Here is a 25345-nt window from a genome sequence, read left to right on the forward strand (position 1 = left end):
TGACAGATTTCTCCGACGTTTCAGAAATGTGTGCATAACCTTCTAATGTTTTGCTAAATAAGTTAAAAGGATTTTACCGACATCCATCAATCTTTGACCTATTCTGAGTCTTAAATATCTTATTTTTTTATTTTTATTATTTGAAATTTTACAAACTTGAAATTTTTATGTTTTGACAAATTATCCTTTTTTTTTGGTAGAATTGCACAAATTATTCTTAAAAGGGCTCTCAAAGCCTAAATTTGGTAAATTATATATAAATATCCTATATTTTAATGAGTATATACTTTTTGCTAAGCTCTAATCATCATCATAAGTTCATTAGTTAGGAATAATTTGGTCAAATATAAAAATTTAAAGTTTGAAAAAATTCAAATAGCAATAAAATAAAAAAATAATGCAAGTAAAGAATATAAGATATTTTAAAATTTAAATAGGTTAAAGAGTGGTGATGTTAGTGAGGTATTAGTTTATTTAACAGAGAAAGATAACGGTCGCGAGTTATGGTTATGTGTTTTTATGTAGCAAAAGTTAAATAATCAAGTATATATTTTTCAATATAAGATGGAAATTTATAAGAGTTTTTTCGCATGAATATCTTTTTAAATATTAAATTTTGCATTAATATTCTTTCGAAATTGATATTTGCATGTATACTTTCGTAAAACACTTATTTTACTATTCTACTTTTTTTTCTATCCTTTTTTTACCAAAAAAATAATGATTTTAAATTAAAATGATTAAAATATTTTTAACGGGTGGATGTACAAAAAAATATATTTATAAGATGATCGTGATGGAGGATAAAAAAGTAATTTTAAGATTTTATTTTATTTTTTAATTAAAATAAATATGGTTTTTATTAATGGTGTTAGAAAAATCGTTATATTAGAGGTATTTGTGCAAAAATAGTGTTTTATGAAGGTACATAAATAAATATAAATTTTAAGAGGGTATTCATGCAAATTTGAATTTTTAGAATGCATTCATACAAAAAATAAAAAAAAATATTATTATGCGAAATCTCAAAGGGGCATTAGTGTAATTTACTCATGTAAGTATTAATGGGTATGCTCTTGGTCCACCATGGAGCTATAAAACTACTTCATGGTCATGGGTCTTTAATCAATCGGGCAGCTAGTAATTACGCCGTGGATGCAACGGTTACCGTGGATTATGATGGACTCGATCCCTTTGATAAATACGTTGGTAATATCTTGTCAAAAATGCTATCCTATTTCTAGATTATTAGCTAGTGGACATAGCGGATACAGATGAAGGGGCAGGGTTGGTTTGGAGATTGATGTGTATTTCATTCCTAAAATAAATGGTGATTCATGTTCATGCAAGTGAGCAAGCTCACTTTATCCAAAAAAAAAAGTGAGCAAGCTCCTATGGTATGTTTAAGCTGCTGTTATGGTATGTCTCTCTTCCAACTTATAATAATTGAGCAAATTCTGGTCAAAGTTAATTTCTGCTGCTATTCGAGTTGCTTTATTCTAGACTTAATAGACTTAAACATCTAACCAATCACTCTTGAAATCAACTTGATAAATTGCTGTAGTTGTCACATATAGAGCGGAGTTTTAATGAGAGAATTTTTTAATAGTTTATCATGAAATGATTTTTTATTGTCTCTATAATTCCATCAACCAAAAAATTGATATTGTTTGGATTGAATTAGAGCCAGTTAGGAAAAGGCAAATCTACGACTTGGTCGGTACCTTGATCGCTCATCATTGGGTCCAAATTGCCGTACTTGGGTAGCATGTCACTTTCGCTCCTTAGAATGTAGCCCCATCTAATTGGCCAATCGGTTGCCTCACATGATCTAGCTTGTTTTTTATCCCTTTTTTACCTACATTTCTCAACCAGACATATACTAAAATTTCCATATAATGGAGGAAAAAGCTACCGCAAGTAATCTAACTCGATCGGCAATTTCGGTTAAAGATCCAATGGAAGGACAACCGATTCAAGCTTTGGGTCAAAAGTAAAAACCAAATCTCGGTTTCTACCAATGAAGATAATATATAGAGAGAGGCTTCAACAACAACTTTTAGCTTAGAACAAGGCTGCCGAATTGTGTATGCTAGCTACTATAGCTTATTAGCAGTCTCATTCGAAATGTAGGATCAAATTCTACCTTCACTGTAGTTTTTTTGAGTACAATGAGCACCAAGAGAGGGCTATCCTTCGTGGACTGCCATGTAGCATCAGATTGGATGCGGGGCTCATCTCTCAAACTTTATTAGCCTTTATTAGCGTCATGGGCTACCATACTATATTCAAAAGAAAAGAAAAAGGAAAAAGAAGGCTCGGCAAAAGAAACTGGGAGAGTTTGAACTCTATTAACCCGCGACACCACCTCTATTACGAGAGAGACTTCTCCTTTGTTTAACATGTAATCCTTTTTCCTTTTTAACATGTATTTTTTATATTTTACGTCATGCATTCATGATGCCATGACATTTTTTTTTTTTTTTAACAGTGGCTCACACACACACGCGACGGATTTAGATGCGGCTAATAAAATTAGAAAACAAAAAACTACATACGTGCTGCAACACTGAGCCGCAATCCATCTAGATAAAATCTCTAGAATGGTGAGTCGCAAATAAAGCAACCCAGTCAGCGACACTGTTTGCCTCCTTTTAGACGTGCGTGGCCTGGTGGGAACCATACTCTCTTAGTAATCTACAAATATCGTGGAGCAGCGGTCGATCCTTGTCTACATATTTCGATCTTGGATTCACTCAATTACTTTGGCCAAATTCCCATTGAGGAGGAGATGGTCCGCGCCTAGTAATTACTTGGCATAAGAAATGTCCTTCCATGCGGCTCTAAGCTCGATGTACACCATAGATAAGTTGAAGATCTGTTGATCTTCTGCCGCCACTAGCTTGGCATCGTGGTTTTGGTGACGAAGCCTACACCTACGGTGAATAATCCGAAAATCTGTTCATCGGCTGAACCAATATTTAGACCGGATAACGAAAGCCGGTCCCGACCCCCTTCCGGTTTATCGGCCGGTCCGGCCCGTCCGTAAGACGCCAGGATGCCCCGTGGGCGTTAAGGGCATCGCCACGGCCCCCGTCCTCTGATATAGATTGCTGCGTCGCCAAGTAGGGCAATTCTCTCTCTCCCTCCCTCCCTCGCCCCTCCTTTCGGAGCGACCAAGAAGAAGAGAAGAGAGGGGAGGCGCCGCCGGCAGCCGACGGCGACGAGAGAAGCAGGAGATGGCGGTGGTGAGCTCCGCGAGTGGCCTCCTGGCGATGCTTCATGAGCCGCACCCGGCGCTCAAGCTACACGCCCTCGACAAGCTCAACTCCCTCGTCCCACTCTTTTGGCCCGAGATCTCCACCAGCGTCCCCACCATGTGAGCGCCACCCTAACCCTAACCCTAAATCCTTGCTTTGTCCTTCTCTTTCCTCCTGCTTTCTAGCTAGTTGCCGTGTTTCTTTTTTTGGGATAGTTAGGGTTTCTTGATTGGTTGGTTGGGAGGCTTCGCTTGGTTTCTTGTGGTTGGGGTAATTTTATTGCACAATTGAGAGCACCCATGTTAGATTTTGGCGTAAACCCTAGAGAGGTTTGTGGACCGGGGGCACGGGTGGCAGATAATCTCGCGACCTATTGCAAGATTTGATCTTTTGTCGTGTAGATTCGATCTTTCATTTTGTTTTTGTTGGAAGAAGTCCAAAGTTTCATCAATCGACATCTTCTGTCAAGAATCTCATTAACTTTCCCGGCTTCTTGGCAAAGAATGTATAGATTTTACTGATTGTGCCCTGTGCTGTGCAGTGAAAGTTTATATGAAGACGAGGAGTTTGATCAGAGGCAACTTGCTGCATTGGTCGTTTCCAAGGTTGTATTTTGTTTTATTTTTCTTTGGATGCCTCTGTTTTGAGTTCAGAACATGTAATATATAGATCACAGCTGTGAGATTTTCTGAAATGTTATGTGATTGGTGGTTATTTTGCGGAGGTCTTTTACTACCTCGGAGAGCTCAACGACTCATTAACATATGCACTTGGTGCTGGTCCCTTGTTTGATGTCTCTGAGGATTCCGATTATGCTCATACTCTTCTTGGTATGAAATTCTTTTCATTTTTTTGATAGTTATTTGGTTTCTCTTTTGATTGGCTCTGGTTCTGATATATTTTTCTTCCTGCTTGGATCAGCTAAGGCACTAGATGAATACGCCAGTCTTAGGTCCAAGACTACAAAACCAAGTGAAGAGGAAGAAAAGGTGGATCCACGATTGGAGGCTATAGTGGAGAGAATGTTGAACAAGTACGCCCATAGATTACTTCTTTTGGACCACTTTAACTGTTATATCATGCCAAATATTATTATGTTTTCTTAATTTAGGTGTATTTTGGATGGCAAATATCAACAAGCCATGGGAATGGCTGTTGAATGTAGAAGACTAGACAAGCTAGAGGAAGCAATTAGTCACAGCGATAATGTTCAAGGGGCGCTCTCATATTGCATCAATCTTTCCCACTCTTTTGTAAACCATAGAGAATACCGCTGCGAGGTAAGGATATTTTTGCAATCAAACTTTGCCATTTGCTTTAATGATTAGATAAGGGTCTTTAGCGACAAAGAATTAGAAAGAAAGACGAAAGGTTTTTGACACATCTAACTGTGTTTGCTATACTTTGTTCACTTAACAATATTGACTTGAGAGTTGAAAAGACATCTGCATCTTAAACAAATAGTAAACAATCAGTGTATATGATTATGATGAGTGAAATGACTATGCAATGGAGGTAATTGTTCTCAACCATGGTTTGCAGTGCTGGACCTTATGAGTTCGTATTGGGCGTATTGACTCGTATTGGTAGCGAATTGATATTTGGTATGCCCCTCATACCAAGTGTTGGTACCAAGAATTGGACTGTATTGGCACTATACCAATTGGGTATCTGTATGGGGTACCAAACTATGGACTATGAACCTTGTTCTCAACAGATGCTTTATTAGCAAACAACGTGCCTATATTTATCTTTTTTATGAAAATAGTCGTAATCTCACTAAACAAACACTTACCATGCTACCATTGGCTTTCTAAATATCCTATTTGTTTCAAAAGGCTTGTTTTCTAGCATATGAAAATGACAAAACCTCCAAGTGAGAGGCCTGCAGTTCAAACCGGACTGGTGGGACATAACCAATGTGTTCTCAAAAAAAAAAAAAAGATAAAAATGGTACAACCTAATGTGCATTTTCTAGGCAAGATATGCTTAACTTTGACATATCAATATAACTTGCAAGAGCTTGCTTTCTTTTAGTTTTGATGGATATCTACTCAATAACATCTAGGGGATCTATTTGTCGATTTAAAGTTTGTAATAGAGAGCATTATAGGTCTTTGTAGCCAGTCCATTTCCCAAATGCTTCCTTACTGAAAGTGTTTCTAAAGTATCCGCTTCCTTGCTCTTGCACTAACTCCTACTTTAGGCAACTAAGTTATGGGTATCTACTCAATAACATCTTGAGGGATCTATTAGTAGATTTAATTTCTGAAATTGAGAGGATCATCATAAGTTCAATGAAAAGTCAAATATCTAGTATATGTATGTCATAAGACTTGATATGGTGTACAATGATTTATTGAACTTTTATAGATGACAATGGGAAGTTCACCATTAGAAGGCATAAAGAGAACTAGTATTTTACTCTTGATATTTTTTTTCATAAACTGATTATGTGTGTTCAAGTACAATCACTTATTTCTTTATTGTACCTTACTTTTGAATGAAATGAATATATAATCCATTAGGATTTTGGGGGAACATGTTTTGGGATTCTGCAAGTAGTATTTTGCATTATTTCAGAGATATGGTTTATTCTTAAAGAAGGGTGTTGTGACCATATAGCATCTTCATAGAAGATGTTGAGAACGATATAATTCTTTATGTGAAGAAAGTCTCTTGATGATTAACTCAAGATTAACTTGTTCTTGGAATTTCAAAATTTTGTGGGTGAATATGTGCTCAAGATTCTTAAAGCAGTAAATTGGTTGGAGACACATTGAAATAGCTCATAAAAAATGTTAGGATTTTTTGCTTGGTGATTTGTGATAGAATGAGTTGTTCTTCAAATAAAGGTTTGGTGGGTTATGTATGTACGAAGTATTTTTCTAAGTATTTTCTGTTATATATAAAAATATTTTCTTTGCATACATGAGATCATATATTTTTCATCTTGCTTTTACTTGAGAACAACATCACTGGTTGATGAAGAGTGCAAAGAGTTTGACCTAAAAATCTGAGTTGGCTTTGTTTGAGATAGCTTTTATGACATCCTCAAGGAGTTAGCTTTGAAGTATCTCACAAAATCAATCTACTACAAATGACGGTTGTATCTTCTTTAGATGGCATGCATAGGTGCATTGCATCATCCTGATTCCTAATTAATTGTTAGTTTTCTAGTACTAGTGTGATGATTGAAGATGCTAAGGTCCTCAGCTTGTCATTATCAGCCGCCGTCCGCTAAATAGCATGTATGTAATATTTTCTGAGTTAGTTATATGGCATGTATTAGTTTCAGGCATGGTATGCCGAACCGGTCCGGCCAGCTACCAGTACGCTGGAGCCATGAAAACCGGTACAGGCCGGTTCCGTGCCGGAGACGAAGAAGACAGAGAAAAAGAGGGAGCGCGGGGAAGAGAGGGAGGGAGACCACCTGTGGCCGCCATCGGAGAGCCGCGGAGGGGTAGCGGAGGCCTGGAGGGGCGGCGAAGCCCGACGGGGGGTGGGAGAACCCGCGGGGGCACGGCGGAGGCGGAGGCCACGGCCGTACCCCCTGTTTCGAAAGAAACAGGAGACGCAGCCGTGGCTTTTTAATTTGGGGGTTTTAAGTGAAGTTGGCATATTAGTTGCTGACTTTTCTTTCTCGTTCTCTTCTTCTTTCTCGGCTCTGGCGGTGCTCTTCCGGTTCGTACCGCCTGATTTCGGTATGAACTGGAACCATACCGGTCCGGTAGGCAACCGGTATGCCTACCAAACCCGGTACAGCGGACTTTTGTTTCAGGTTTATATATGTCATGGTCTTGCACATAGTTGAAGTCTAGCAATGGTAATTTGCTTGATGGTTGTGTTATCAAATCAAAGCAAATTGGATGATGAACTAGTTATTTGTCTGAATCTAGGGGTTTCACAATGGTTGGGTTCCTTCAGAGGTTTTTATTTCTAGTAGCGGTAATAGATGGTAGAAGACTGGAGTTTGTAGTTCATCAACATGGTTTGCCGTTGATGATGGACGAGGATATTGAGGATGTGGAAGTGCCTGAACTATAACATATGGAACTACAATATTTGGAAAAGTAAATAAAGAATTGTATTCAACATATTTCTGGCACATTCATCATGATCAAATGAAGAAGCAGGAACTGATGTACGCTGGGAAATTTTCTGAATTGGATAATGACATGCAAGCTAGAGTTTAAGAATTATGCAAATGGAAGAATTGTTTGTTGAAGTTCTCAATTATTCATTGTCATACAAAAGGCACCTTGGATTAAATCCACACAAGTGTGGCCTTGCAATAGTCATCTCCGAGGGAGCCATTGACATCATTACTAACAATTTAGTGGTCGTCTTTCAAAAGAATGAGGATGTGTTTACAGAGTTGGAGCAATCAGAGATTAAAGTTAAAAGCAAATAATATAGTGTGAAACGAGTAATGCGAAATAATGCTGATTTCACTTTGTAACCTAGTTCACTATGTTGGGCATCGTAGTGAGAGTCTCTAGTGCTTTTGGAAACATGCTATCTGAGCATGAATATTGCTCTAAGCGAACTCATGTCTAATGATCTTGACCTTTAGTCTGTTTCATTACCTGGATTCTTCTATGCCTTTTATCCCACATTTTGGTTCTTGTCTCCAACTTGGACAGATATTGCAAGAGAATGAATATCTTAACACTTCATTTGACAAATTGCATCATATTTCTCTTTGGCTTCCCCTTTTTTTGATCATGCAACCAAACTGCTACTAATATAATCTGCTTTTGAACTAAATTGCTAATTTAAGAAAATACTCTCAAGTTCATCTTCAGTTATAATTTAGTTGCTTTCGTTTTGCTCTGTAATTAACAAATTCCTTGGGCAATGACTTGCATACTTGGTGGTGACTATCCGGTGAATAAGTTATTAAAGAGATTGATAATTTGATAGTTATTGTGACATTTAATGGCTGAACAATGTGTGATTTAAAGAGACGGAGCAAATTTGCTTAAGAGGAAGGACTGAAGGAATGTGTTTAGTGTTGCAGCCTTGTAGGTGGCTTAGAAGTTTAAGTAGTAATAGAAATTGGATGATCCACCATTTGATGTTAGAATGGAGGAATATTTTATAAAAATAAAAACAACATCTAGGGAAAACCAAAGGTTATGTGCAGCATTTGTGACATATGATTTAAATGATATGAGGAAACATATACTATTTGATCTTGTTTAACTCCAAGAAGGAAATGAAAGATAATAATTGAAATCAGGGTATGCCGTACCGGCCCGTACCGGTCGGTACGGGCGGGTACGAACCAGTTCGGGCTGGGACTGGTACCGGATTAGCGTGGGATCCGGTACCGGAAGCTTTTCACTGAAAAACCGTCCGGTATGAAATATGGTACCCACAAGTGTCAAACAGATAAAATATGGTAAGAATGTAAGTTGCAAGAAGAAATAAGTAAATACATGGGAGGAGGAGAAGTAGAAAATGGGAGGAAGAAAAAAAAAGAATCAACACTTTCCTTCACCATTGCTGCTGCTAATAGGTTATAGGGGATTTATTTATTCTATTGGATCATGGATCAGAAGTTGTGGCTACCCAACTTGACTTGTCAAAGTACTTGGGATGTGTCTAGAAGTATTTGGACTGAATCCTTACCATACTCGATATTGTTCAAAAATAATTAAATGGATTCATGTGGTAAGTGAGGAGTCAGATGTGAATCGCCCCATATTTGTTGTATACCAGATACAAATGCAGTTGCTTTAGGGAATCATTTGCGCGGTAGAGGGATATTTGTCCCTGCTTACCTATGAAATATCGTTTGGGACAAGTGACAGAATCTATTCAAGCTTCTATTAGTCAGTTCTAGGGATTCAATACAAAACCAAGGTCCATGGCATGTGATTGCGGATTATGTTGATGCATGAGTAAGAGTGGATTGAGCACAAGTCATGAATTTATGGTAATGCCCATTTGCATGGTATGGTGAGATAACATCAGTGGCCTAGAAGAAAAAGAAATACCATCTATGAATCAAGGATTCTGGTATTAATCCATATGGCCCATACTAAGTTAGTAAATGCGAAGCCTTTCGGCTTTTTATTGAGTGCTCGGACAAAGTATACCAGCTTTGTTGGCAGATACCCTTTGTAAGTATGGGGTTGTCCCATGATATGTCCTTATTGGCTAGTGAGCTGTACGGGCCCATACCTTGATACTTCAGACTATGCTACCAATTTGTTTGTTTACAATGCCCTGAAGGCAGTAGAGCTGTGTATCTGGCTGTATTTTAGTAACATTTGGTTGTCTCCTCTATTTTGGCCGTTATGTGAGTTGACTGGTATATTGTTTTAATGTCATGAGTCAAGATGTGTATTATTCATTATTGTAAGTCTGTTATTCTTTTATAATCTTCACTAGGATTGGTCTAATAGTTACGGAAAACTAGTGGATTTTACACTTTACTAGGTGTATAGAATGGCAAATAGATTTGGCAATCATATAAGAAATCAGATTTTCAATAGATTAAATAGAGTGGAGTAACCTCTGCAACTTGGCGCATGTGTATGCTAGATTGTTGCAGTTTCAAGCTGTTACGAGCGATTTATCTTACTCTCAGGATGGTCTTGCTCTTGCAATCATTGTTAAAAGATTTACTTTCAATAGATGATGAAGTAACTTGGAGATGTCATTCCATGGAGAATGGATTTGCTATTGCCAAAGGAGAATGGATCTGGAAATTTCATAAAAAGAATCTGAGATTCTTCAGGCAGTCTTCCTTTTCTTCTTCAATCACTTGTTTGTAATCCTTTTAACTAGTTCTTGGTTATGTTTTATGTTGTCTTCAATCCTGGTTTAATTTGAGCTTTTTATGATATGGATTAATTGTGGTGAAGTCCTTGTTTTGTGGGAGACATTTCCACTATCCTTGAACATGCCTAATTTGATGGATATCTGCTAGCCTCATTGTCTGTGCATCATCTTAGATACTGTGATAACTGTTTCACCAAAAGCATGCTTGTTTTCATTTTAACGGGGCACAAAGACTACTAAATGATCTCAAGGTAGATAAGAGGAAGTGCATTAGTATGATTAGCCAACCATTCCTTCTCTCTATACATAATAGCAGTGCTTGGGGTTATAACTCCACCCTTTAGTACAGCTCCACCTTTGTATATTCCCAAACAACCTTCTCGGATCATCCCTAAGAGAGAGTCTGCCTCTTCTGTTTCTCTAGGAGCAGGCTGCATGGCCTTCGCATTGGCTGGGTGACATGCATCAGACATGTCCAGCTCTAGCGAGCTGACCATAGATGAAAAGGGCAGATGTGAAAGAAAGATTTTTTTCTATTGTCAAACGGTGGATGGAATGTTTAAACTAAGCGCATGTTACATGTTGCAAGATTGAACAATGCAGCATATAGGCAGCTGCAAAGCAGCCTATCAAAGTTTGTAACAAAATTCTCCTGTGTTATTCACTTTCTGTTTTTGGTTTTTATTCTCCACTTGTTTATAGCTGGTGCTGATGTAACATTCTTCCATGCTCCAAGGCTCGAGGTAAATTGACCAAGTACTGAGCCTCATATTTGTCTTAATAGACTTTGCAAGTTTCGTAGTGTTTAGTTGGGCTGTTTATCTTTATATGTAAGTGGAAAAGAAAACTTTAGCAAGATACTGGCGGGGACAACTTGCTCACCAACTGAAGTCTGAAAATTGGTTGGTTCATTTGTCTAGTTGTCTGATTAGTTCATGCTGATACTTGCTTCACATACTCTTTGCATGTTTTTGACTGTGTCTTTTAGAGGGCGAAAGAAACTCAAGAGAGCATGTTGCTCACCGAACATATTCTTGCTAGGCACATGTCAGCTCACATCATTATCTCGCAAGGATCATCGATATTATAAGGCAAAGAATTGTGATTTTATTGTAAAAAATTCTTGAATCCTGTATATAGAACACCAAAAGATTCAAGAATTCTAAGAATATGTTCCACTGTCACCTGAAAATTGATGTCTGACTTTTTCTTCAGGAAAACTGCATGAAATGAGGTGGTTCCACTGTCACTGGAACCACACTCTTTCCTTTTCCATGCTTTTCTTTCTTGCTTCCTTTTTTCTAACCTTTTGCAACTTCTCAGTAAAACTCTTGAGGCACTTTGTGCCTACTGTTTCATCAAACAGAAAAAAGACATATGTTGCCACAAACTAATATGGATTAACGTTTGTTGGATAACTAATGCCTATAAAGCATGTTTCTTTTATGAGTTAATTATATTGTCACATAATCGATCATAGATGCCTATCATTTATACTCGATTTATCTTTTAGTTGTTACTATTTGCTATAAACATTTCAACCTATTGACATTCAAGTGTTCAATACCCAGAATACCAAACTTCAAGCAACATAGCTTAAGGGTCCATCTTGTTTTTAGCAATGGAAATAATAAATAATCTCATTCTCCTCTTTATTGTGATCACAGGTTCTCCATCTTCTAGTTAAAATATATCAAAGATTGCCTTCTCCTGACTACTTGAGCATATGCCAATGTCTCATGTTTTTAAATGAACCAGAAGCTGTGGCAAGCATTTTGGAAAAACTTATGCTATCTGGCAGTAAGGTACTTTGCTTTATTTTCTAAATGTTTTGCTTTCTTGTTTATCAAAAGTAATGCAGTGTTGTCATATGTAAATTTCAGGACGATGCTCTCCTGGCATTTCAGATTGCCTTTGATTTGGTGGAAAATGAACATCAAGCCTTCCTGCTAAATGTGAGAAATCTTCTGCCAGACTCAAAGTCTCAAGCTTTAAATCGTGTAAACCCTGACCATGGATCCACTCTACCAAGTTCCCAAAATGGAAATGCAAGCACAGACGATACAACGGCTACAACAGAAGATGTTCACATGGCCGAAGGTTCTCATACTCCAAATGGTAGTGCACATAGCATGGATCCAATTGAAGTTGCATATGCTGATAAGCTTGTGAAAATAAAAGGAATTTTGTCAGGAGAGACATCAATACAGCTGACATTACAATTCTTATACAGCCACAACAGGTTTGGTGCATGATTTGCCCACAATCTTGATACCCACCCTTTCATAGGCTTAACTACTGAAAATAAATGCTTTTTTTTTTTTTGCTTATAGGTCGGATCTTTTGATTCTGAAGACAACAAAACAGGCTGTGGAAATGAGGAACAGTGTATGCCATAGTGCAACTATATGTGCTAATGCAATAATGCATGCAGGAACAACTGTGGACACATTTCTTAGAGAAAACCTGGTATGCATCAAGTATATTAATTTTTGGTAACGTGTGCCTATTCTTGTTCTTGCTGGCATGTTTCTTCTAATAGTTACTGTTCATAAACTGTTCATGTCATCACTTGGCAGGAATGGTTAAGTAGAGCAACAAACTGGGCTAAGTTTAGTGCTACTGCTGGATTAGGGGTTATCCACAGGGGCCACCTTCAGCAGGGTAGGTCTCTGATGGCACCATACCTACCTCAGAGTGGTGCCGTGGGAGGTGGCAGTCCATACTCAGAAGGTGGTGCCCTTTATGCTCTAGGCTTGATTCATGCCAATCATGGCGAAGGCATCAAACAATTCCTTCGTGAGAGCCTCCGTAATACTAGTGCTGAGGTGCTTTTTTCCTTTTGCAGATCAGTACAGGCTGTTATGATTTTTTAAACTATAGATCTCTAAAGCTCTGAACTTTCATAACCTTGCAAACTGATTTGTATTGTGCAGGTTATCCAGCATGGGGCATGCTTGGGTTTGGGATTGGCAGCTCTAGGGACAGCAGATGAGGAGATATATGAGGATGTAAAGAATGTCCTTTATACCGACAGTGCTGTGGCTGGTGAAGCTGCTGGTATCAGCATGGGATTACTTATGGTTGGGACTGCAAGTGAGAAAGCAAGTGAGATGCTTGCTTACGCACATGATACACAACACGAAAAGATCATTAGGTAAACATAATCTTAAGCCGTCAGGCATAAAGCCTACCATTTATGTTGCATTGAAGTGGATTATTCAAATTTTTTATGAGCTGATGTTGTTTGGAGTGGATGAATAAACACCATATCATCTCATAATATGTTAATGCTATAGTACAATGCTGTCAGCATTTCCTGATAAAGAAAAAAGGCAACATTCTTCTTACACAGGTCTTTAAGAGTTGCATTCTTATGAAGAACACATCATTCTTGTAATTTGAAACTATGATGCGGACTTAGAGCATAATTTGAAGCTGCTTATGTTCAATTCTCGTGCTCATGTTTATTTGTTGATTCACCTTTTTCCAGGGGTTTGGCACTGGGAATTGCATTGACGGTCTATGGAAGGGAAGAAGAAGCTGATACTTTGATAGAACAAATGACTAGAGATCAAGATCCTATACTTCGTTATGGTGGTATGTATGCTTTGGCTTTGGCCTACAGGGGTACATCAAACAACAAAGCCATCCACCAGTTGCTGCATTTCGCTGTATCAGATGTCAGCGATGATGTACGGAGAACAGCTGTTCTAGCCCTTGGATTTGTCTTATATTCGGAACCTGAGCAGGTCAGTTTGCGAATGCTGAATTTTATAGTTGAATTGACATCTTCATTTGATGGGGCTGGCGTTTTATCTTTAAACTCCATTTCCACCTTGCAAAAGGAATTAGCAGAATCACCATAGACAGTCAATGTTAGGGTGGCAGTGAATCGGGTTGAGTCGGGTCAAGAATCCCTCAAATCTGTCAAAAGGAATTAGCAGAATCACCATACCTGACCATTTATTTATCCGTTAAAAAATAATATACCCATATTCGGCACACTTATTTTTTTTATGGGCCAGCAAGCCACTTACTCGACCTGCAAACCTGATTAATAAATGAAACAAAATGGAGTCAAAAATAGAAGATCGAGGGTAGCAGAAATAAAGTGAATGAGAAGTGATAAATCCTGAAGTTGCTGTACCCTCCATTTTTCTCTTCTGGGCATTTTATTCATTGTTTGAAAATTTTGTAGCCTTCCTAATAATAATCCTGATCAATCCTTGACAAAGGCAGGAGCCCACTGCCCGACAAATACTATCTTAAGGGTTTGAAGGGGGATTTAGAAGTTCAACCCATGGCAACCTTTCAGGTTGGAGGGCTAACCTATACCCAACCTGTTTATAGTCAGGTTGGTGGGTCTAGCTAAGAAATTGTCACCCCCTAGTCTGTGTAGACATTTAAAAAATCTGTTATCAGGAATTAAATGCTGATATGCCAAGAAAAATAATTTGGGCTGCGTGGTGTTAGTTTCTGTACCTTTATTTACTTGGTTAATATACATCCATCATTGAAATACTTATTTCTCCGTACATTTAGGCATAAGTGGTTTGATTTTTCATTCTCCCTTATTTCGTGGTAGTGGTGACGCCATTAAGTCCCCCTTTTTTAAATAATTGAGAAAAATGATAATAATAGGAAGCTACGGAAAGGTTTCGTGCAGTAATTATTGTTCTTGATTTCTTATGGCCTTGCAGACACCAAGAATTGTTTCCCTGCTCTCTGAATCTTACAATCCCCACGTCCGGTATGGTGCAGCTCTAGCAGTAGGCATTTCCTGTGCAGGTACTGGGTTGAGTGAAGCCATTTCTTTGCTGGAGCCTCTTACATCAGATGTTGTTGACTTTGTTCGTCAGGGAGCCCTCATAGCGATGGCTATGGTTATGATCCAGACTAATGAATCCTGTGATGCCCGTGTGGGGACATTCAGGTATACCTTTTTGCTGTATTCAGATTATGTTATATACGAGTTAGATAATTGGTTTGATTCATCTGCTTCTGTTATCAATGTGTCTAGGCGACAGCTCGAGAAAATAATTCTCGATAAACATGAAGACACAATGAGCAAGATGGGTGCCATATTGGCCTCTGGAATTCTTGATGCTGGTGGAAGGAATGTGACAATTAAGCTGCTATCCAAAACTAAGCATGATAAAATCACAGCAGTTGTTGGGCTTGCAGTGTTCAGCCAATTTTGGTATTGGTATCCCCTTCTCTATTTCATAAGCCTCTCTTTCTCTCCCACTGCCTTCATTGGACTCAATTATGATCTGAAAGTTCCAAGATTTGAGTTCTTATCAAATGCCAAGGCTTCCCTATTTGAGTATCCACGCCCAACCACACCTCCCACATCAACTTCAGCTGTCAAGTTACCCACTGCTATTTTATCAACAACTGCAAAAGCAAAATCAAAAGCAAAGAAAGATGCAGAACATAAAGCTAGTTCTGAGAAGTCATCCAGTGAAAAGGGTCCTAAATCTTCTGAGAAGGATGCCGATGTGATGCAGGTAATTTTCAATTTCAATTACAGCTTCATCAATCTTGCCAAAATTTTGCTCAAGACAGCAGCTGTCTTTTTTAATTTGTAGTAATGATTTAATAGAATTGCATTCACATATCATGAGGGCGGGCCTTGGCACAATGGTAAGGTTGCTCTATTGTGACCTTAGTATTAGGGGCTTGAAACATAGAAACTTCCCTCTTCATGTGGGGTTAAGGAAATGTGACCCTCCCCTAGAGTTGGGCACTGGGCCGGGCCGCCCAGGGCCCGGCACGAAGCGGGCCGTGCCTGGCACGGCCCGATAGCTACAGTGCTGGGCCGTGCCGGGCACGGCCCATTTAAGGGGGCCGTGCTGGGTCACAGGTTACTGGCCCGCGGGCCGAGCCCGGCACGGCCCGCTTCGGGCTTGGGCCGGCACGGCCCGCTCTAGGCCCGCGGGCCAAGCACGGCACGGCCCGCGGGCCAGCCCGGCACGGCCCATAAGGGCCTGGGCCGGGCTGGCCCGCGGGCCTGGTACGGTCCGGGCCTGGGCCCGGCCCGGCCCGATAAAAATTAATGCTTTATAAATTTTTTTAATAAATTAATAAATATTGAAAACTAAGGATTTATGAATATAAAGCCACCTTAATGGTGGGGAGTTTGGCATAGACCCCTACCAGTTTATTAATTTAAATCAAAATGGTACATGAAGGGAGGTTTGGACCTTGGTCTGACCTCCAGAATACAATAAGAAAGGGCCGAGGTTTGGACCTTGGTCTGACCTCCAGAATACAATAAAAATGTACAATTATAAAAAATTAAGAAATCTTACTAATCATCAGTGATTCAGTGAATCAGTATTCACTCTTCAGTCTTCAGTAGTGTTCGTATCATCATCATCAGAGGATGTTGTATTATGTCCACCTTTATCTTGAAGTCTTGCCTCAGCATCCAACCAATCTTTGAAGCAGAGAAGCATCTCCACCGTTTCGCCCGTCATCCTACTTCTCTTTTCGTCAAGAACACGCCGACCTGCACTAAAAGCGGATTCCGATGCTACCGTGGACATCGGCACAGCTAAAATATCGCGTGCAATTGCAGACATAACAGGATATTGATTTCTAACACTCTTCCACCAAGATAATACATCTAGATTCTCTATTTGATTTTCATCATATGCAGACTGAAGATCATTTCGTAAATAAAATTCTAGTTCACTACTTAAAGATGAAGAAGATGAAGATAAACTTGAAGCATGTGTGTGTCTTCTCTGTGCAATGAATGAAAAAATAGATGACGAACGAGAACTACTAGAAGAAGGAATAGAGGTTTGTATTTGTGTTCTAGATCCACGAATTTTTTCATCATATATAGCATAAATATCATAAAGAAGTTGTTTTACCTCATTTTTAGCAGGTTCAGGATCTTTAATCATATTTTCACAGTATGCATCAAGTAAAATTAGCACGCCATTTAATTTAACTCTAGGATCAAATACAGCAGCTAAGTTATGCATAGGACATATCTTGTCCCAATACTCATTCCATTTAGATTCCATTAGGTCAATAATAGGCATTAAAACATCATCATATCTATGTTCTAAAAATTTTTGACTAATTATATATGCTTGTTGTAAAAATGAACATGAAGTTGGATAATAAATACCAGAAAGAACATTGGTAGCATTATAAAAACTAAGCAAAAAATCTTCCAAAATTTTTTCTTTATTCCAATCAGTTTCAGTCAATGTAAAGCCTAATCCACGATCATTAATATATGCACTTAATAAGTTTCTATATGGGTATGCATCATGTATCATGCTATATGTTGAGTTCCAACGAGTAATTACATCAAGTTTAAATTTTTTAAAACGTTTACTATGATTTATACATAGTTCCTTAAATTCTTGAAGTCTTGATCTTGAAGCATGAATAAAAGAAACTGCATTTCTAATTTTACCAATCACATCTTGAATCATACCCATGCCAGCTTGAACAGAAAGATTTAAGATATGACATGCACATCTAATATGCAATAAATTTCCATCTAACATGGGATGTAATGAGTCTTTTAATAATGCAACAGCAGAATTATTATTAGATGCATTATCAAAAGTAATAGACATAATTTTATCATTAATATTATATGAACATGCAGTTTGATAAATGATATTTGAAATTTGTCGCCCAGAATGTGGAAAATCAAAAGCACGAAAAGCAAGAATACGTTTATTTAATTGCCAATCATTATCAATATAATGAGCAGTAATGGCAATAAAACAATTACTACCTATAGATGCTGACCAAATATCAGAAGTTAATGAAATTTTTACATTTAAAGTAGAAAGTGTTTCAATTAAACTTTGTTTCATTGCTAAAAAGTTAGTCATAGCTACTCTTCTAAATGTACGCCTACTAGTTCTTTTGTAAGCAGGTTGTAGGTTTAATTGAACATATTCTTCAAAATTAAAAGATTCACATAAACTAAAAGGTAATTCATCCTTAACTATCCATTTTACAAGTGCTTTTCTTTGATTTTCATGATTATATGCAAAATTACCTACAAGTAATCCCCCTTGTATATTAAGGATACTTTGAGTTTGAACATGAGAATCATGCATCCTATGACTCTTTTGATGTCTTTTTAAATGCCCTGTTCCCCCACTACTACTACAACTATAAAGTTTGGCACATTTTTTACATTTAGCTTTCCAGACTCCATCAACCATAACTCTATCAAATTCATTCCATACATCACTAGTCCTCTTACGAGAAGAGGTTTGATCTTCACTCGGTTCACTAGTTCTAGAGGAACTAGGAACATGGGGTTGGGGATTAGTTTCTTCTCCCTCAGAAACAGGAGGAATGCCAAACTGACTTTCCTCAAAAGATGACATATCTAAATTGATGAATTCAAAAAATAAAAACTAACCACAAGGAGGATTGGAGGAATTGAGTAGAGGGTCGGAGGGCAGAGGCAGAGCTGCAGAGCCGAGATTCTGAGCTTCCTCTTGTGCTCTCAACAGGAGTGACCTTCTCTTCTCAACAGGAACCTCCTCTTGTGTAGCACTTGAACACTTGCTAAATGCAAACTAAAAATTAAATTGCTAGAAGAGCACTTTAGAAGAGAGAAATAATAGTAGTAGAGAAGGAGAGAATAGTTGGTTTGGTGTGGTGAGAATGAGGGAGGAAAAGGCTATTTATAGAAGCCCCAAATTTTTTTTTCCAAAATACCCCTCAATTCAGCCGTTATTGGACTGTTGGGAGGGGTAAAAAGGTCATTTTCCCAAAATAGCCGTTGGAAACGGCTATTTTCCTCCCCCCTCTCCAGACGGGCCGTGCCTGGCACGGCCCGTTTGCGCCCGTTACGGGCCGTGCCTGGCACGGCCCGTGGCGTGCCGTGTCGTGCCCGGCCCGGCCCGCCAATAGACGGGCCTGGGGCCGGGCCGGGCTTCCTTTTGCGCCCGAGACGGGCCGTGCCGGCACGGCCCGCTTCATAAGCGGGCCGGGCCAGGCACGGCCTGTTTAGACCTTGGGCCTGGGCCGGGCCGGCCCGGCACGGCCCGATGCCCAACTCTACCCTCCCCAGATGCTGCAATGGGAGGGGAGCCTCATGCCTTGGGTCGCTCTTTTCCATTTATCACATATCATGATGGGTAATTCTTTTTAAAGCAACCTTTTAATTTTAGTGGTCGACTAGTGATATTCTTCAAGCAAACTCTGAAATTGGCTGGCTTTGTTACCATTTATCTAAATATGGAATATGTTGTTTGAAGTGTGCTGATTTATGTCTCGAGTATAAAAGGGGATTTTGCCCAAGTTGAAGCAGGATTGAATCTTGAGGCTGTATTCGAGGACAGCTTCCTTCTGCTTGTTCACTTGCTTTGACACATATAGCATGGTGGTAGATAAATCACATGCCTTTAGACTAGGAGGGCGACATATTTGGGATCATTGCTATGGCCATGCTCTCATGCATGCCAGTCTGTCCTCGTGGCACACCTCCTGTACTTGGAACGTGGATGCATCTCATTTATTTTGTTTTCTACCCTTAAGCAAAGGATAGCCTTAATAGTTTATTACATCAATGATGGACTATTTTTCGCGTAACAAATATCGCCTGATGATTGCTGTCTCAGGTGGACAGCTCTTCGGAAAAGAAGGTGGAGCCTGAGCCGTCTTTTGAAATTCTGACTAATCCAGCAAGGGTCGTCCCTGCTCAAGAGAAGTACATTAGATTTTTGGATGGTAGCAGATATGTGCCTGTGAAGCTGGCACCCTCTGGTTTTGTTCTTTTAAGGGATCTTCAGCCAACTGAAGCCGAGGTGCTTGCTCTTACCGATGGACCGTCGCATGCAGCTAGTGCTGGAACCACCACTGTAGCTCAGCAGGGATCTGGTTCTTCAGCAATGGCTGTGGATGAGGAGCCTCAGCCCCCACAACCTTTCGAGTATACCACATGATGTTTTATGGCCTTGCGCACAATTTGGAATAGAGTTCATGACCGGGTGGGGATTGAACTTCTTTTACTCGTTTCTTTTTGTGTACTCCCATAATTTTTTTCCTTTTTGTCCTGGATAGTTAGTGTGAAATTTGTTGGGAAGGGAAAAATGTACATTCAATAGAGAGAGAGCTGGGTCTCTCTCTGAGACTGCTTGACGAAAGCGTTGGGGCTTTGGCAAAAAGATGTACTCTACAAACAGATATGGCGCCCCACTCTGTGTTGCCGTCGGATCAACTCCACCGTAGACTGCGAAACACGATAAAGTTGTTCCCTTCCAGTGCCAGCAATCTCTTTTATGTTGGTAAATCCATATTGATGTTAGAATTTTAGGTCAAAGCTTCACGTGTATTGGGAATATTGTGGCTGAACCACTAGTAGTAGTTAAGCGGGGAGTTTCAGTTTGCAAGCATGCATCATCTATCTGTTCAAGTGATGGTTGCTCAAAGGTAAAACTTTCAGTCCACAACTGCATGTGGCTTTCATGTTGTGCCAATGGCATTAGAGTGCATACATGTTTGAATGTAGAACCGTTGCATGCATGCATAGAGCTAATTTCGTAGGGACTGTTTGATATATATATATATATATATATATATATATATATATATATATATATATATATATATTCTGAAGTAGGAATGTGGAATCCAAAACAAAAAATATTTGTTGGGTTGCTACGTTTCTAGTTTCAATAAAAGTAACTTTCATTATTTATGAAAAAATGAAAGTGAAATTTTTATTTTAATTTTTGTTTAAGTGAGACTTTAGTTTATTCCGTGCGGCCCGACTCTGGACTCCCGTCAATTTGGCCTCTTTCCCAAGCTCGCCTCCCTAGCAGTAGCTTGATGGTCGAAGAGATTCATTGAGATTAGGAATGTGACTCCTTTTGACGTCCTCGGTGCCCTCACCACCCTCTATTCCAGTGCTGCCCTCGCAACCTCGTTCCCTCCACCGTCACTGAGCCTACCGCCTCTCCGATGCCTCCACCGAAGTGGGCTGGGATGGGCTGCTCATATCTGAAATTAATTTAAATTATTTAAGGGCTTCTCGGCTTAGACTCAAATTTTTTTAGATAATCTAAGTCCGAGTCTGGTTTAAGCTCGGGTCTGAGTCTGGCCCGAATTATTCATTTGGGCAAAATAAAGCTCAGCAAAAATCCTATTGAAATTTAGTATTTTATAATATTGTTTCACAAGTAGATAAGTTAGTTAAAAATTAGGCAAATAATACGTGATATATTATTTTTAGCTAAACTTATTTTAATTTGTTTTTTATTTTTTTAAAATAACATCATTCAAAAATAAATTGATTCAGGCTTAAATTCGGACTCTGAATCGAACTTGGCCCAAAAAAAAAATGAAAGTTTAATTTAAGGCCAAATCTAGTTTGAACTCCTTTGGGCCTAACTCGAAGTTCAGTCTAAGCCCATTTCTATCTCATCTGATTGTCCCATGCAACGGTGATCGGCTTCACCAAGGCTGAGTGCATCCTCAAGTGCCTTCTCCTCCAGTGTCTCCATCTTTGGCCTCGCTTCCACGTTCAAGTCTTCGCTGACCTCAAGCGCAACTTGCCGGTGGTCATTGATGTGGGGTCCCAAGACCCCTACTATGAAGGGGGTCCAAACTGCAGTGCTTGAGGCCATGGATGCTTACCCTAAGGAGGCAGCTCGATCCTATGTGGCACACTATTGGCAAGGAGACCAAGCAGCTGGACAAGGTCTCAAGACCTTGAGGAAACTGAGTTAAAAAGAAAAAGATAGCGACTACTGACCATATTTCTGTTGCCAGAAATCCGAGATAAAAAAAAACAGCAATATGAAATGCAGTCTTGTTCTGTATTAGCATTAGAGATGAACCTTGCTCACATTTTGATTTTTGTTTTAATATGCTTCACTAAAATTAGCTATTCCAAAATGTGAAACAAACAGCTTCTGATCAGCCTTCTGTTGATGGCCAGCGGTTATGATCTTTTTTATAAATTTTTTTTTAGTATGTTCGAAGGAAAACAGATCATAGCAATTCTACTAATGAGCGTCAGTTGATCAACCTGCTTGTAACCTTCACATCAACGCTAATTGTGATAAGTTTATTAATGATGCACAGAGATTTCCTCAGACCTAGAGAATGATAAATGAGAAGGGAGCCTGTCTATGTTGATTGTACTCACATTAGAACAGTGTGAGCAGCCGTTGTACCAAAAAAAAAAAAAAAAAAAACTAACTGACAAGGGAGACCCATCTGGCTCAACTTCTGAATTCATAAATAAAATCTGCTGAGAGCTTTACATCTCTAAGTCTTGGTCAAAATTATAATCCCTATGATGATTATTTTCTCCAAGCTTGCCTGAAAATCAGTATCGAGTATGTTTGGAAAATCCAACAACATTAGACTAAATTTTCCGTAGGATCATGAATTACATAATCTATTTAAGGGCATATTTAGATATTCCTACAGAATTGGACTGAAAATCATATAGAATTTATAGATTGGGCCATCTATTTAAGCATGGTCCTGTATCAACCAAATATCACCCAACCCAAATCCCATGGAAAGAAAAAAGAGCCCTCCATAGATTGTTTTTTTCTTTTTGCAGTCCAAAGGCTAGGATGAAGGTTGGGTTTGGATAAGCTCTTGGAAAATACAAACTAGATGGGCCAACATGATTCTTATAGGATTTTCAGCCCAATACTATAGGAATATCCAAACAGACTCTCTATATCATCCCCATCCCCCTCTAGTCCAAATCTTGTGGGAGCTGAAAAAAAGACTCCTAGAGTCTATTAGGCCCATATATGAGATTTAGGCAAAAACTAGGACAGGCCTTTAGATGAAATGAGATTAGGCATGCTAGCAAGCTTGATTTCCATAGGCAATCCAGCCCGATCCTGCTAAATTTTCCAAACAGGCCCTTAATGTGAATTGCACCTTATGACAAACCAAGAAATGATAAACATTCTAACATTCTCACTTCTGCCTTAACTTTTTATACTCAGCATGTTAAATAACAAAGCAAGATGATTAGAATGACAATCACACCACAAATTTGTAGATTCTACGAAATGCTAGTAATTACTTGCACCTGGGCATCAGATCAATAGTTTCCATTTTATTATGTCAAAAAAATGACAAAGGGTAAACAAATAAATGGCAATGAATCTGCCAGCCCAACATGACTACATTCTATCAAGACTTACACTTGATTCTAGCTTAAACTTCTGGATGCACATCTGGTAGGGGCCGACGTCGTAATTTTAGGTAGCCAAACTTTCCAGCACCCGGTGATGAACCATCAAAGATAAATGGCAGGTAGCCAGTTGCATCTCTGTACCTCCGTTGAATCTGCAAAATTCCACCCGAATGGTAAGACTGAAAGTTAAGCTCGAATCAGCAATTCTCAATTGAAATATCTATGCAACTCAAGAATGGTGGTTAATTTACATGTTATATTGACTCTCTTAATTGACTCTTGATGCTACTTAAGTTAGGTTCTAAGCATCCTAAGTCTTGAAAGCCTCTTGCAAATTAACAGACTTACACTTGCTGATATTCCTGAGTATGCATAAAACAACTAAATTTTAGGTTGAAAATTAACCTCCAGAATTTCTTCATTGCTTTGGACACAGTTTCGTCCAATAACACAAACTGAGCCACCTGAGCCACCTCCAGTAATTTTTGCACCAAATAGAGTCCCGCCTCCATGTTGAGATGATTTACGGTGCTGCACTTGTTGCACTAATGCAACTAATTTATCTGTCCCATATGAGCCTAGTCCACAGTCACTGTAGCTGTAATGGCACTGCAGAAAGGAGGTAAAAGAATTAGAAGAAAATAGTGAACCTACGCAATAGGAGAAAAAAAAAAGAAAATCACCACAGATGGATTATTAAGATTAGTGATTTGAGCTATTAGATATTAGTAATGCCAGTATCCTATCAAAAAAATGCTGCCGGTATTGAGTTATGAAGAGGGTTCACCTTTCCTGTAAAAAAGAAAAAAATTCTGTACTCTTCCACTAAAAAATAGAGAGATTTTAGATTAAACCCTCTTTAAGTAATTTATGAGTGTTTAATGCTGAATAGTTCAGGCACTAAATACTGGAAAGGGTCCCATAAGATGAAAAGAGTAATTAAATCATGCATACCTGATACATGAGTTCTCCAAGAGCACGAAGTTGCTCATCTGTTGTTCCTGCGCTTAATAGTGCTTTAAATGCCTAGTTGCATTATTAAACAACAATTTGTCAGCCAATTAAAGAGTGTAATAAAGAAAACCAATTATTAATCTCTTTACTTAAAAAGGCCAAGTGCACATGGCACCTAAAATTCTTCCAGAAATGTTAAAAGGAACATATACAGCTAAACAGAGTGGAGACACTGATTCTCTTTGCCCTTCCATTACACATTCTCCTCAGAGCATAGGGTCATTTAGATGCTTGGAGTATTACCATAACAAAAATAACTATGTTTCCTTGAATTCAGACCTGATAAATATTGATATTAGCAATAATTTGCCTATTATCTTTGGGTTCATCCAGAGTAGTTTCATTAAAGGCAAAAATCTGTCAACTATGGAATACATCTAATTCAGCTTTTAATGAAACAGTACACATACTATTTTCCCCCCTAAATTCCAGAGTTTACTCTATGTTTGCTATCATATCCTTAATTTCAAGCAATGCCAAATGAGGCTTTTCTAAGAACAACAAAGTCTTTGCTGGTATTCATGCAATATCCACTAGCCTGCCTTGAAAATTGAAATTTACTAGCAGGTTAGATAGCATATTGCCACAGTTCAACTCAAGATTTGCCATACTGTATCGAACCAGACGGTATGGAACATACCGTACCCATTTATTATCGATACATGGTACAGGGGGCAATACTGATATTCGGTATGCCGAACTGGCCCCGTACTATACCGACATTGTGGCAGTGATACGGGGTCTGGTACAAAAACGGTGTACCTTGGTTCAACTTATATATTCTGATCCTCATTCTGACAAGACCATGAGTATTTTTAGATAAAACACATAGACCATAACATTATACATTATGTTTCAATCGCATGTTTTAAACTTATACTGCAACTTATCAGACCTTCACGGTCAGAGTTAAAGCCAGTTGAGTTGCATGGTCAGAGTTAAAGCACCTGCATGAAAAATCAGAACTCTGGTACTTTAAAAAACAGCATAGAATATAAATTGATAACATATTCTTTGCACACACAAAATGAGGTCCTTCTAAAGACAACTAAAAATACATGAACTAGGTTAAGGTGTATATTATGCTGTAAAACACATGCAT

At 38.7% G+C, this 25345-nt stretch overlaps 2 protein-coding genes across 2 annotated transcripts in view; one reads left to right on the forward strand and one right to left on the reverse strand.

Annotated features, from left to right (window-relative positions):
* Positions 1–3100: 3100 nt before the first annotated feature.
* On the forward strand, positions 3101–20495 carry LOC103701452 (26S proteasome non-ATPase regulatory subunit 1 homolog A-like). The gene is made up of 14 exons (XM_039128394.1): positions 3101–3379; positions 3802–3865; positions 3985–4090; positions 4182–4293; positions 4372–4540; positions 11723–11860; positions 11939–12297; positions 12389–12524; positions 12635–12883; positions 12992–13212; positions 13549–13807; positions 14759–14991; positions 15079–15568; positions 19679–20495. Exons 1-14 carry the CDS (start codon positions 3240–3242, stop codon positions 20000–20002), a joined length of 3000 nt encoding a protein of 999 aa, XP_038984322.1. The 5' UTR covers positions 3101–3239; the 3' UTR covers positions 20003–20495.
* A 2633-nt stretch (positions 20496–23128) lies between these two features.
* Positions 23129–25345, reverse strand: part of LOC103701454 (L-arabinokinase-like) — a 39630-nt gene continuing 37413 nt past the window's right edge. The window contains exons 27-29 of the mRNA XM_008783501.4: positions 24184–24255; positions 23635–23838; positions 23129–23381 (exon numbers count right to left, since the gene is read on the reverse strand). Coding sequence (XP_008781723.2) covers positions 23250–23381; positions 23635–23838; positions 24184–24255 — 408 coding nt within the window. The 3' untranslated portion in view covers positions 23129–23249. The remainder of the gene's footprint in view (positions 23382–23634; positions 23839–24183; positions 24256–25345) is intronic.

This window comes from Phoenix dactylifera, chromosome 1 (assembly GCF_009389715.1).
Source record: "Phoenix dactylifera cultivar Barhee BC4 chromosome 1, palm_55x_up_171113_PBpolish2nd_filt_p, whole genome shotgun sequence".
Taxonomy (NCBI): domain Eukaryota; kingdom Viridiplantae; phylum Streptophyta; class Magnoliopsida; order Arecales; family Arecaceae; genus Phoenix; species Phoenix dactylifera.